Source organism: Genypterus blacodes, unplaced genomic scaffold (assembly GCF_046128005.1).
Source record: "Genypterus blacodes isolate CSIRO-AG114 ecotype Tasmania unplaced genomic scaffold, CSIRO-AGI_Gbla_v1 ptg000032l_1, whole genome shotgun sequence".
Taxonomy (NCBI): Eukaryota; Metazoa; Chordata; class Actinopteri; order Ophidiiformes; family Ophidiidae; genus Genypterus; species Genypterus blacodes.
Genome location: NW_027466845.1, coordinates 418280 through 430000, shown reverse-complemented (window position 1 = coordinate 430000; position 11721 = coordinate 418280). Strand labels below are relative to the sequence as shown.

Genomic DNA, 11721 nt, shown 5'->3' with positions numbered 1-11721 from the left:
CGGTGGCTCCTGGTACGGCCCGGACCGCTCAGGTACGGCACGGGTATGATGAGGCGGCGCTGTGGCCCTGCCTGCTGCCGAGGAGTTCAACCCCCGAGAGCTGAGAGCTCAGAGCTGAGACCTGGGAGCTCAGAGCTGGGATCTCAGAGCTCAGACCTGAGAGCTGAGAGCTGAGAGCTGAGAGTCACAGCTTTGGCAGGCCGGGGCAGAGTAGGAGGTTTGGGCTCGGGCCAGACCGCAGGCTCCATTGATACACATACACATCTCAGGTTTCTCCTCACCCCCTCTCACACACACACATATCATCCCCCTAACACACACACACACACACACACACACACACACATCTCCACCCCAACCTCCTGTGTGTGTGTTATATTCGTACAAGTGCATTCTTCACTTTGCTGTTTTTCTCTGAGTTTCTCCTGTTTCACCTCCTCCTCTTCCTCCTCCTCCTCCTCCTCCTCCTCTCACTCTCTCTCTCTATATGGTGTTTCCCTTCTATCTGCCACCCGACTCTTATCTCTACGTGTCTCTATCCGGCCCAATCCTGTGTAATGTTCCACTGGTGGATTTATGGCGTTAAAGCCGTCAGTAGCTCGGTTCTGTTTTCTCTCAGTGTGCTGCAGGGAGAAAGTCTCTGCTGGCACCGTGTCCACAGGCGCACAAGTAAAAAGTTTCACACACTGGCAGTAAAACACGAAGGAAACAAAACGCAGCCGCTGGAAATGGCTGTTTGTTCACTTAACATTTGGACTCTTAGGTTCTATGATTATGTGGACTTAATACTGAAAGCTGCCTTAACTCTCTGGAATCATTCTGAAAATGTTCTTTCCATTGAGTTTGGGTTCCATTTGCCACCCGTAAAGCTGCTCCAGATGAAGTTCAGTCTATCCATTCAGTCCTTCTATTGTCCCGTGTTGTGCAGAGCTTCAGACTCTCTAACTCACTGTGTCGAGTTGGATTTGGGGAACAGAATCAGAAGGTGTTGGTAAACGCTCTCAGCTCTGCTCCCACACGTCACTATCACACTCTAAGCACTCCTCCACCGCCTGACCTACTGCACTGAACTATTTATTGTATTTACCATAAATGCTGGCTGCCAACTGTGGAGCTCGGTCAAATCCAAGTAGAGGAGGAGGGAAGAACAGAATGGAGAGAAGCAACGCAGGAGTGAAAACAAGGCTTTAAGAGCAAACTAATCATCTAAAACATGTATACTGTATGTAAAAGTGGATCAAACCTGTAATTAGAAGCACCTGTGTGAAATCTAAACTTGATTCCATTTGAACTCCTGCAGGCAGTAATGTTACCGAGCAAAACATCAAAATGGTGTTCAACATCAGCAGGATGAGGGCGAGCGTGGGCGACTACGTGCTGCTGACCAGTGCCGAGCTGCGGATGCTCATCAAGGACACCAATATATATTCAGAGGAGCGTGTGGAACTCTACCAAGGCCTGGGAACATCCGCCCGCTACCTGGCCTCACGCTTCATCACCAACTCGCTGAAAGACAAGTGGCTGTCCTTCGACGTTGCAGAGACCCTGCAGAGTTGGCTCAAGGGCAGCGGTGAGTCACAGCAGCTGGACACGGGATGGAATGGGACTTAGTGCTGAGAGCTGAGGAGTTGTTGGCTACTTGCATCCATTCAAACACTCATATCACGCAGATTACAAACAATCAGAGTTCCAATGAATAATGGTTACATAATCAAACTGTACATAAACAACGTGGAGGCACATTTTCATCCAACAAATCCAATAAGAAACATCCTTGAACATGATGAGCTGTGAGTTTAGTGACCTTCAGCTGCTCACTGTGTGTGTGTGTGTGTGTGTGTGTGTGTGTGTGTGTGTCCCAGCAGAGGAGGAGCAGGGTTTCCAGCTCAAGCTGTTCTGTGAATGCAGCCAGTCGACTGTCGAAAGCAAGTTCAGTTTCACCATCTCCGGGACCAAGAACGGCAGAGGAGACACGGCCGCGTTAAAGCAGAAGACGCAGCAGCCGCCCTACATCCTCACCATGTCCATCCCGCAGAACGTCAGCACCCAGCTGTCCACGCGCAGGAAACGCTCCACAGAGGCAGAGGGAGCCTGCACAGAGTGAGAACACACCCCCGGATTTGTTTAGTTCAGAAAAATAGAGGAAATGTAGAACGCCATCTCACATCTCACTCAACAAAGCCGCTCACATGTTTCCTTGTTTCTTGTTTTGCAGCCAGGCAGAGAGTTGCTGTGTGAGGAATCTGTACATCGATTTCAGAAAGGATCTGGGCTGGAAGTGGATCCACCGGCCGAAGGGTTACAACGCCAACTACTGCATGGGCTCCTGCACCTACATCTGGAATGCTGAAAACAAATATTCTCAGGTAGAGTGAAGTGTAAAGTCTAATCTAAACACATGGGGGAATAAGGGGGTAGAGGAGAGATCTGGGGCTGAATGTTAACAAAATGTTCATCAAGACTTGAGGTTGAAGCCTATAGAACTCACAGCTTCATTTCTGATTGGTCCTTCACTTCTGTAGCATGTTTACATCAACGTGTAGCATGTGTGACTTAGACACGCCCACAAAGTCAAGGCAAGAGAGTGTGTGTGTGTGTGTGTGTGTGTGTGTGTGTGTGGCCAGCGTCTGGGTTCCAGGGGTGTCGCCTTCTCTGGGTTGATGTAGCTGGCTGACGAAGACTAAAACGGCCCTGTTGTCCCTCAGTGTACACAGCAGTGCTGCAAGTAGAAGTGGAAAGATGTCTCATGTCTCCCAAACAGTATTTAGCTGCTCCTCCGCGCTGCAGAGTTACTCTTGTCTCCTTCACTTTCTCCTCTTAAACACAGCTTCATCACTTCTGCATATTTTAGCCTGATCTGTTGCAATTACATTGGCAGAGAAGTGAAGCCGGTGGCGAAATCCTGAGCTGACGTTCCTCCACGTCCGCTTTTCTTTCCCAATAATAATTAAAAGCTCAATATGTAATCACTGACAGATCTTGGCCCTGTATAAGCACCACAACCCAGGAGCCTCTGCCCAGCCCTGCTGCGTCCCCCAGGCACTGGAGCCGCTGCCCATCCTCTACTACGTGGGCAGGCAACACAAGGTAGCTATGACGACGCACTGCTCCATGCATTAGGAGCCACACAGGGCATTTAATGTTCATTTGGAATAATGTAGCCCAATGCAAGATGATGCTGTGTGACACGACACAAGGCTTTTAAATATCATACAGTAACCACGGTGACGCAGGCTGATGATATGTTGATCTGTATTTATCTGCAAATAATATTAAAATATCAATTTAACCCTTTAACAAACGGGCACAATCTAATTATGAAAAGATGGAATGTAACCAAACGGTTACGGTGCTTCCTAAACTTAATTGACTTAATTGCTGCCTGACATGGCTGTAATAAGAATTCCGAGCTGAGATCTTTGCATTTCACATGAAAGCAGTGTTTCCAGATGACTGACGGTGTTGTTTTCCCTTTTTTCCAGGTGGAGCAGCTGTCCAATATGATTGTGAAGTCTTGCAAGTGTAGCTAAAAATACACGACGGTACTCTGCTCTGGCTCTCTGGCATCCTGTGGCTTCGTCTCAGACACACACAGACATGGAAGAAGTTGTGTTTGACCACAGCATGTGGCAGAATACAAAGTGTGTGTGTGACAAAGGAGCTGAGGAGAGGAGAGGAAGAAAAGAAATGTACAAAAAAAAAAAAAAGAAGTGACCAGTATCTCCAGGGTCCAGCTCACAGCCTTTCCTCCTGCAGGCCACTCTTTATCTAGCTTTACCATGTGGGGAGCTCAGCAGAACACAGACTTCCTTTCCCCATTATGTAGATGTTTCATTATGTACTGTATATACGTTTTATAGCAGTAGCCATTAAATATCTGTCTTGATATTAATTTATTTGTTGGATGGGCAGATTTGTAAAAAAACAACAACACAAATATTCATCTGTGTAGAGGTGTGTGTGAGTTCGACTGAATACATCCGTACAATCAAAGACAACAGGACAAGCGATGACAGGAGAGCAACCGGACGACAGGAGAGGGGAGGAACGCTTCAGGTTCCTCGGGACGTTTCTGTTCTATCCTCCTCCCTAAAGAGGTCATAACTCCAGGTGCTCCAGGTGTGGACGGGGGTTTTCCCCTAAAGATAAAGGTTGCAGGTGTTTCCACCATAAAGGACGGAGCAAAGCCAGCAGGGACAGAGCAGCCTAGGGGAAGTCCCACTGACCCACCGGCCCAGCAGCTGCCAGCCAGCAAGCCGCTCTCCGGGGGAGTCGGTGCTCCTCCTTCCTCTCTCTGGGGGAGTCGGTGCTCCTTGGTCTCTCCGGTTGAGCTCCTTGTTGAGAGTCCTGTCTCGTTCTCGCAGCCTGTTCTTCAGCCCTGCTGCGCTGTCAAAGCCATGACAAATATCAGTGGTTGTGAAAGTGGTGACAGCCCGTTTTCTCCCTGTTGTCTTCAGAGGCTGAGGTCAGGGGAATGTGGTCGTGGTGTTGGTTTTTAGGGAAGCGCCGTCCGGACTCGACCGTGCACAGAATTGCTGTTTGTTGTCGCCTAAATTGGGGAAAGTTGATTTTATTTCAGGACAAATTTGTGCCTTTGTCCGCTGTTTGATGCTCTTTGCACAACTCAGTTCTATCAGAAGACTTCATTCAGCTTCTACGATGTCAGTTAAAGCAATAAAGCAACACACACACAACACTCTGTTTACCGTGGTCTTATAATGCACTTGTTCTTTGAGATACTTTATTTGTAAATATTTCAAGAATTTGAAATAAACTTTGATTTTAACTTATCAAGGCGGCGTGGACGTGTTTGTTCTTCCTCAGCCAAATCAAACCACACTGATGTTTCCACTTGTCAGCGAGCTCTGCTGTCTAGGTGTGTGTGTAGGTGTGTGTGCGCCTGTCAGTGCATGCATGTACCTGTTGTGATCTCTAAATATTGGATGAAATGAGCACAAACTCTGAGACGCACAACATGTTGTGGGCCGTTAATGATACGCAGGTTAACAAGCCCACATTTTCTTTTTATGTTTGACTTTAGTTTTGAGTTAAACGCTTGTTGTTATTTTCATTTTGGGGTGAATTTCAAAAAAGATCTACTTCTATTCTCGCTGCATCACTACCACACACACTGACTGATAACGGGCAGTTCCAGTCGGTGTCTGGTTCAGCCTGCTCTGCTCTGATTGGCTGGCTGTGTGTGTGTGGACAGTGAAAGAGGAAGTGGGCCAAACACACACTCACCTGGTGTTTTGTGTATATTCATGTGTTATTGTTCAATTGCAAAAGTGAAGAAGTGAAGAAACCCAAAGCCGTTCAGCAGACATGGGTGCAGCTCACAGGATGCATCTCTGGCTCAACCTTTGCAATGTTCAACATTGCTGACCTCTCCTGCTTTATTACTGTAATAATAAGGGAAAACAACTGTGTGTTTGCTTTGAGGCCGTGTGGTATTTCAGAGCCCATTTCATGCATTAACGCCAGCATAATCATGTTTTCTGGTTCATGTAAATGAAAGCGGCCATGAGAGGAGGTATTCATCTACTGAGGGAGCCACGTTAGCTCGGAGGGAAACTCTGGCTCTCTGTAACACCAAGCAGTGTGTGTGAGGTGAGGGCTGTCCCATCTCAGGTGAGTGATCTACGGTTGGAAAGAGTTGCGTGTGCCAGGTGTGTGTGGTCTCCTGCTGGTCAAACGCTCCTCACCTGTTTACTCTGGAGCGCGTGAGGACGAGCAGCAGGCTCAGCTGCTTTCACTGACGGGCAGGCTGACATTGAAGTTCCCGGACGCACAGCCTCATTCTTGGCACTGCCTCTGCCTGTAGGGATGCACCCATCTCTTTTTTTACTATCTCCATGCCCCCTCCACCCTGGCCCCCACCCTAACAGCCCCACCCCTCCGCCTCAGTACTCAAGGGATTACTGGCAGCCCACGAGGCTGCATTGGGAATGAGGAGAGCAGGTCCAGACCCGTTGGTAAGTCCCAGACTTAAGGGCAGTGACTACATGGAAAATTAAACACACATACTGTACACATGCACATGAAAACACTGAACCCACTGACACACAGCCATGGCTCAAGCAGATCAGCGTCGAATGCCTTACATAAGCTTTGTGCTGAGGGGGAGGCCGGGGCCGCTAACAAGGTGACAAGTGATCTGTGCTATCTTGTTCCAGAGCCGGTCGTGTTATCCAAGGTTCTCTGGGAAATGGCAGGAATTTTCCCTCTGAGCCAAAACACAGAGTACTTAGATGGAAAAGGCTCTTTGGAAGCAGGTAAACAAAGTCAAATGAAATATGATCAACATAATTGAATCCCCGTTTCTCTCGCCTCTCAAAATGAACCACAGATCCGTTGCCAAGTCTTCATCTTTAATGATGCTGAGGCACAATATGTGCTGTGTTATCTTGGCAGGCCGAGTGTAATAGGAATGTTTCCCCCAAGAAAATAGGATCATTATCAAAAACCAAACATGCAAAACACACGTTCTGTTAGAGGAGACAAGATCATTAAAATGGTTTGTGAAAAGCCAACACTTCCACCTGTTTTACTTTCCCCTGTAATGACCAAACAAACGCACATGAAATGTCAGGAGTCTCATAAATCTCTCAGTGTTAATGGAAATGTCCCAGAGGGAAGTCAGACTCAAGTAGGCTCGTCCTTTTTCACCAGTGTTCATTTCTCAGCAGCTGCTTCCTCTTGAGCCTTCGGGCTTTTTCATGAGACTGAAACAAAGTGCTGACACCTCCCGCCACAAAGCGAAACACGTCTCACATCACATCCATCCACACGGGCGCTGTGTCGCAATACAGCGAGGAGAGAGAGAGAGAGAGAGGCTGTGCTCAGATTCAACAAAACGCCATTAAAAAAGGGAGACGTCCATCGTTTACTCGCAGTTTAAGTACGGGCAGAATCCCTTGTGATGGTTCTTGTCTGAATGTGTTAAAGTATTGATGCATAACAGCTTTGCGGTTCCCGCTAAGGCAGAAATTGCACATACGTGTCTGTTTACCCAACAATCATGCATGTTAGAACATCGATTATACTGCAATTAAGTCAGAGTGATGAGTGATGAGTGAAGGATGAGACACGTGCAGAGATCTCTGAGTGTGAGATGTTATCGGAGGTTATGTTGCCTTCACATACGTTTCCTGAACGGGAGGAATTATTGCCTCACACTTGGATTATGCAACACGTGGAATACACTGAGAGCTGCAGAGCCGTGTTCATTCTGTCCGTGTTTACAGCTTCATCGCATTTTGCTTCGTGCTTTAAGGGCTATGGAAACCAAATGAGTATTGAGTGCATGTAAACAAAGTGAATGTGAAAGACCTTTGTGAAAGTTTGTGCTCAAGTAATGATGTCATGACATGGAAACACCCCAAACACACACAGAAACAGAAAGAGCTGCAGGGCATGTGGACTCTCAAGGTCAGGCAGGTGTGTTTTTGTTTGTTTACGACATAAGAAATTCCACTTGTCACGTTTAAGAGATTCCACAAGTAACCAGTCGACTGTCGCTGTAGCAGGGGGGGATTTTGAGGTAGCTGGCCCTTTAATTGGACCCATATGCTCCTGTCTTAACTGTCACTAATTAAAGCATCACAATTACACTTTGTTGCACTTTAGCGGAGCAACAATGAAAAGTGATCATGGATGTGAGCTGTGTGTCGCCGCCTCGCCTTCCTCTCGTCTTCCTCTCGTCTTCAAACACTATTTTGGCTTCGTGTTTTATTACAACATATGACATTTGCAATTATACGTCCACTGATCTTTTGCCACAAGTGCTCATTAAACGTGTCCCGGTGTAAGTCTGCTGACTGTGACCTTAATAACACACCCTGGGTCCACACACACACACACACACACACACACACACACACACACACACACACACACACACACACACACACACACACACACACACACACACACACACACACACACACACACAGAGTCAGAGAGACACGCGCGCACACACAGCTGCTCACTGCCATTGTTGCTCCAGGTGCTGTATCTGTATGCATACTAAACACACACACAAACACACACACACTGTCTGCCCCCTTCACTTTACTTGTTTGATGGCATTTTGCACAGAATTATTTTAATATTTTGACAATGTAAACGTTCCGTATCAGTATCATGTATTTATCATAGAAGATTAGATTGTTATAATAAATGAATTGATGAACAGAAGAAACTTAAGTAAATGCTGATTTCTTTCTACTTTAATTACAACTTTGTTTTTACAGCATCTTAACGTTTCGCAGCACGAGCAAACTGGTGTCACGCCGACGCTCCCAGTCAAAATAAATGCAACTTGGCTGAAGTTCTTTTTCATGGAGGCTTGGTAGGAGCTTATTTTGGCTGCGTTCATTTGGACTGAAACAATGCCAATTTTAAAATGAACTGGCTGGTCTTGCTGCAGTGAGACTGAAGTACAAACAATGTGGGAAATTTAATTTAATTTAATTTAATTTAATTTAATTTAATTTAATTTAATTTAATTTAATTTAATTTAATTTAATTTAGTTTAATTAAATTAAATTAAATTAAATTAAATTTAAGAGCCATAGTATAACTTATAGTGTAAATATTGTTTTTATATTTTTTTGGTGTTTGTGTATTTGTGATGAATTTCACTTTCCAAAAATTATTGTTGTTTGCAAACGCTGGAAGTTTTCTTCATCAGTCACATATTCCTACAATATAACAGCATTATGATGACATATACACACACTTTAGACACACAGGTGTTACTGTAACATATGTAAACACAATAACACCACAAATCCAGCCTATAAGGCCTGTAGTGTGAGTGAAATACTAATATGAGAGAAAAGCTTAGATTTCAACGCAAAATCAATTAAAACTACCTTTAAACTTTTCACCGCTGTGTTTACTGTCAGACCATTAACATGTCTGCAGGCGCTGCCGGTCATAAGCGACAGGTTTCTCCCTCTTCACCTGTCTCACCCCCTCCCCCACCTCACACCTGCAGTTTGAGCCAAAGATGGTTATCAGGTCTGACTCAGCCACCATATCTCTCTCTGTCTCTCTGTCCCTCTTCTCTTTTCTCTCTCTTCCTCTCTCATCTTTTTGTTCACTCCTGCCGGCTCTTTGAAGAAGAAGCTCCTCTGCTGCTTCTCTCCCCTTGAGTGATCACCTTGACTAAACAAGGCGTGTGTGTGTGGGGGGGAGAGAAAACAGATGTAGGTAAGTGAAGGAATGAGGGAGAGATTAAAAGGAGACAAAGGACCACACACCCTCTCCTTACACGGGATAAAAAGCTTCAGCAGTAATCACCTGTGAAATTAATGTGAGACGTAAATAAGAAAATGTCCTCTCCTCCTAATGTCGCTTGTTCTCTTTGATCAAGTGAACAACCAGTAGCTCCATCAGATCTTAATGAGCGGGGAATCAAACGCAGAGGAGAAACTCAAAGCTGCTTCAAAGTGCAGACTACAAAGGGAAAGTATGATGAAGCGTGTGAGTGTGTGAGCGTGTGAGTGTGTGAGTGTGTGAGCGTGTGAGTGTGAAGCACGCTGCGCCTTGACTCATGTGCTGGAACTCGGTTAAGTAAGAAATGTTTTCTAAAAAAGGAAAGGTACCAATTACATCTCTGGCCTGGCTCCTTCTCCTGGTGCCGCCCCACCATTTCCTTCCTCGTCCAGAGTCTCTCTCTCTCTCTCTCTCTCTCCCTCTCTCTCTCTCTTCCTGCTGAGTCCCTGCACACAGAAGGACATATCTGTCCCTATAAACAGCTACCATCTCCCCAGATAATAAACAAAGCTGAGGATCCCAATCTGGAGTCTGAAAGGCCAAATTTTAATCTCAACCCGGGCGAGGAAGCGGCTCCATTTTAAAGGGGACACATCAGGCTTTTGCGTTATTATCGTCTTGTATTCTTTCCACTGTAGTAGTGTGTATATATGTAGTATGTAGTACTGTATGTGGGGAACATAGTGAACGTTGAAATTCATCCAATACCTAACTGACCTGTCCTCCTCTGCCTGTCTCTGATTGGTTCTTCACCTCTGTGACTTGGTTGTGTCAATATGAAACAGGTTTAGCTGCTCGCTCACCTGCTCACACACTCACAAACACACAAACTACATCCTTCATCTGCTTGTTTGTTTTGATGATGCGTTCCTGTATTAGATTCACTCCAAGCATGAAACACCGACTACTGTATGAGGTCGTCTCTTCTTCTGTCCTTGAACTCTCTTTGAAACCGTGTTACAGTGGAATATCATCAGGAACTGTTTTAAAATGCTACGTGGACTAAACTGAGCTATACTAGAATATAATAGTATGTTGACTGGAGGAGCCCTGACCACCCAGTAGAATGGTTTAGGTCCTCAGGCTCTCCAAGAAAGTCTTCGTCTGTAACCAGACACTGACATTTTCAGGTCAGGAGCTTTCCATCCACGCTGAGGTGCCAAACCAAAGGGAAAATGGTTCCATCGCTTCTTCTTCTTCCTTCTGTTTCGATTGGCAAACAACGAAAAAAGCCCTTTGACCCCAACACACATACACACACACGTGACGCTGGCGTGTCGGCTTTATCTGTGTACACCTCCATGTTTGGTGTGGAAAAGGATGAAATGCTGATTTAACCAATTTAATGTGGCCTGAACCTCCCCCGGCGTCATCACACACACACACACACACACACACGCACACACACACACACACACCACACACACGTACGTCACTCATGCAGGGTGCGGTGCTTCGCTGCCTCCACCAAGGCTCTGACCCTCACTAGTGGGAGTAAACTTCAGTCCAATCACACTTAATTACTCATCCCTCTGCCTCCTTCGTCCACTCACTCTCTCACACTCACTCACACACACACACAAGGGCACGACTGCTGACTCCAATTAAACAGAGGTGTGACTACAGCCACAAATCACACACTGGCGTCAACTGACAGAGTGGACAGCAAGAAATATCATCGTCCTGCTCTGCGAACACTCACACTAGTTCATACACACACACACGGTAACCTGACTCTTCCTATAGGATAAATGGCAGTGTGTGTGTGTGAGTCTGTGTGTGCTTGAGGGAGGTGTCAGGTTTGCGAGGGGCAGCTCTGTGTTGGGTCTGTTTTGGATTAGTCAGCGGCGATGTGCGGCCTCCTGTGTCAGTGGGGCTTTGGGTGATATTGATGGGTGTACAAGGGTTATGACAGCAGAAGAAACTCTCTGCAGCCCGCTCCTCCACACACAGAGGGACATGAGGTCAGCGTGCCCCCACCCCTCCTTCCTCTCCACACTGCCTCTGAATTCCCCAATGAACAACACATTCCTCCTTCCCAGTCCCTCTGTTTATGACACGCCATCCTTTGAAGCAGCATGCACGTGTGTGTGTGTGTGTGTGTGTGTGCGCACGGACGGACCAATGTGTGTGTATGCGTGTGTTAGCCTTGAGCCAGAATCGGTGCGAATCGGTGAATATTTAAATGTATCAGGTCTGTGTTTTTGTTTTGTTGTGCGTGCGTGCGTGTGTGTTGTGCACCTGAGCAGGTACACACAGGGCGAACATCTGGGCTGCAGCTGTGCTTTATATGCCTGAACTATAAAGAGGCTGGAATCCAGGCCAGCTGAATAATACAGAGAGAGAGAGAGAGGGAGAGAGAGAGAGAGAGTGAGCGGAGGGCGGAGGAGAAAGCTGTGTGTCAACCGGCCATATTGGGATGCGTTCATGTTTAAA

At 46.4% G+C, this 11721-nt stretch overlaps 1 protein-coding gene across 2 annotated transcripts in view; it reads left to right on the top strand.

Moving 5' to 3' along the window:
- The window catches only part of tgfb1a (transforming growth factor, beta 1a), a 10331-nt gene extending 5541 nt beyond the window's left edge, over positions 1-4790 (top strand). For both annotated transcript variants that reach the window (XM_076146057.1, XM_076146056.1), the window contains exons 3-7: positions 1301-1570; positions 1866-2100; positions 2216-2366; positions 2977-3087; positions 3483-4790. In XM_076146057.1, the coding sequence (XP_076002172.1) occupies positions 1301-1570; positions 1866-2100; positions 2216-2366; positions 2977-3087; positions 3483-3530 (815 nt within the window). In that variant the 3' untranslated portion in view covers positions 3531-4790. The remainder of the gene's footprint in view (positions 1-1300; positions 1571-1865; positions 2101-2215; positions 2367-2976; positions 3088-3482) is intronic.
- Positions 4791-11721: the final 6931 nt, after the last annotated feature.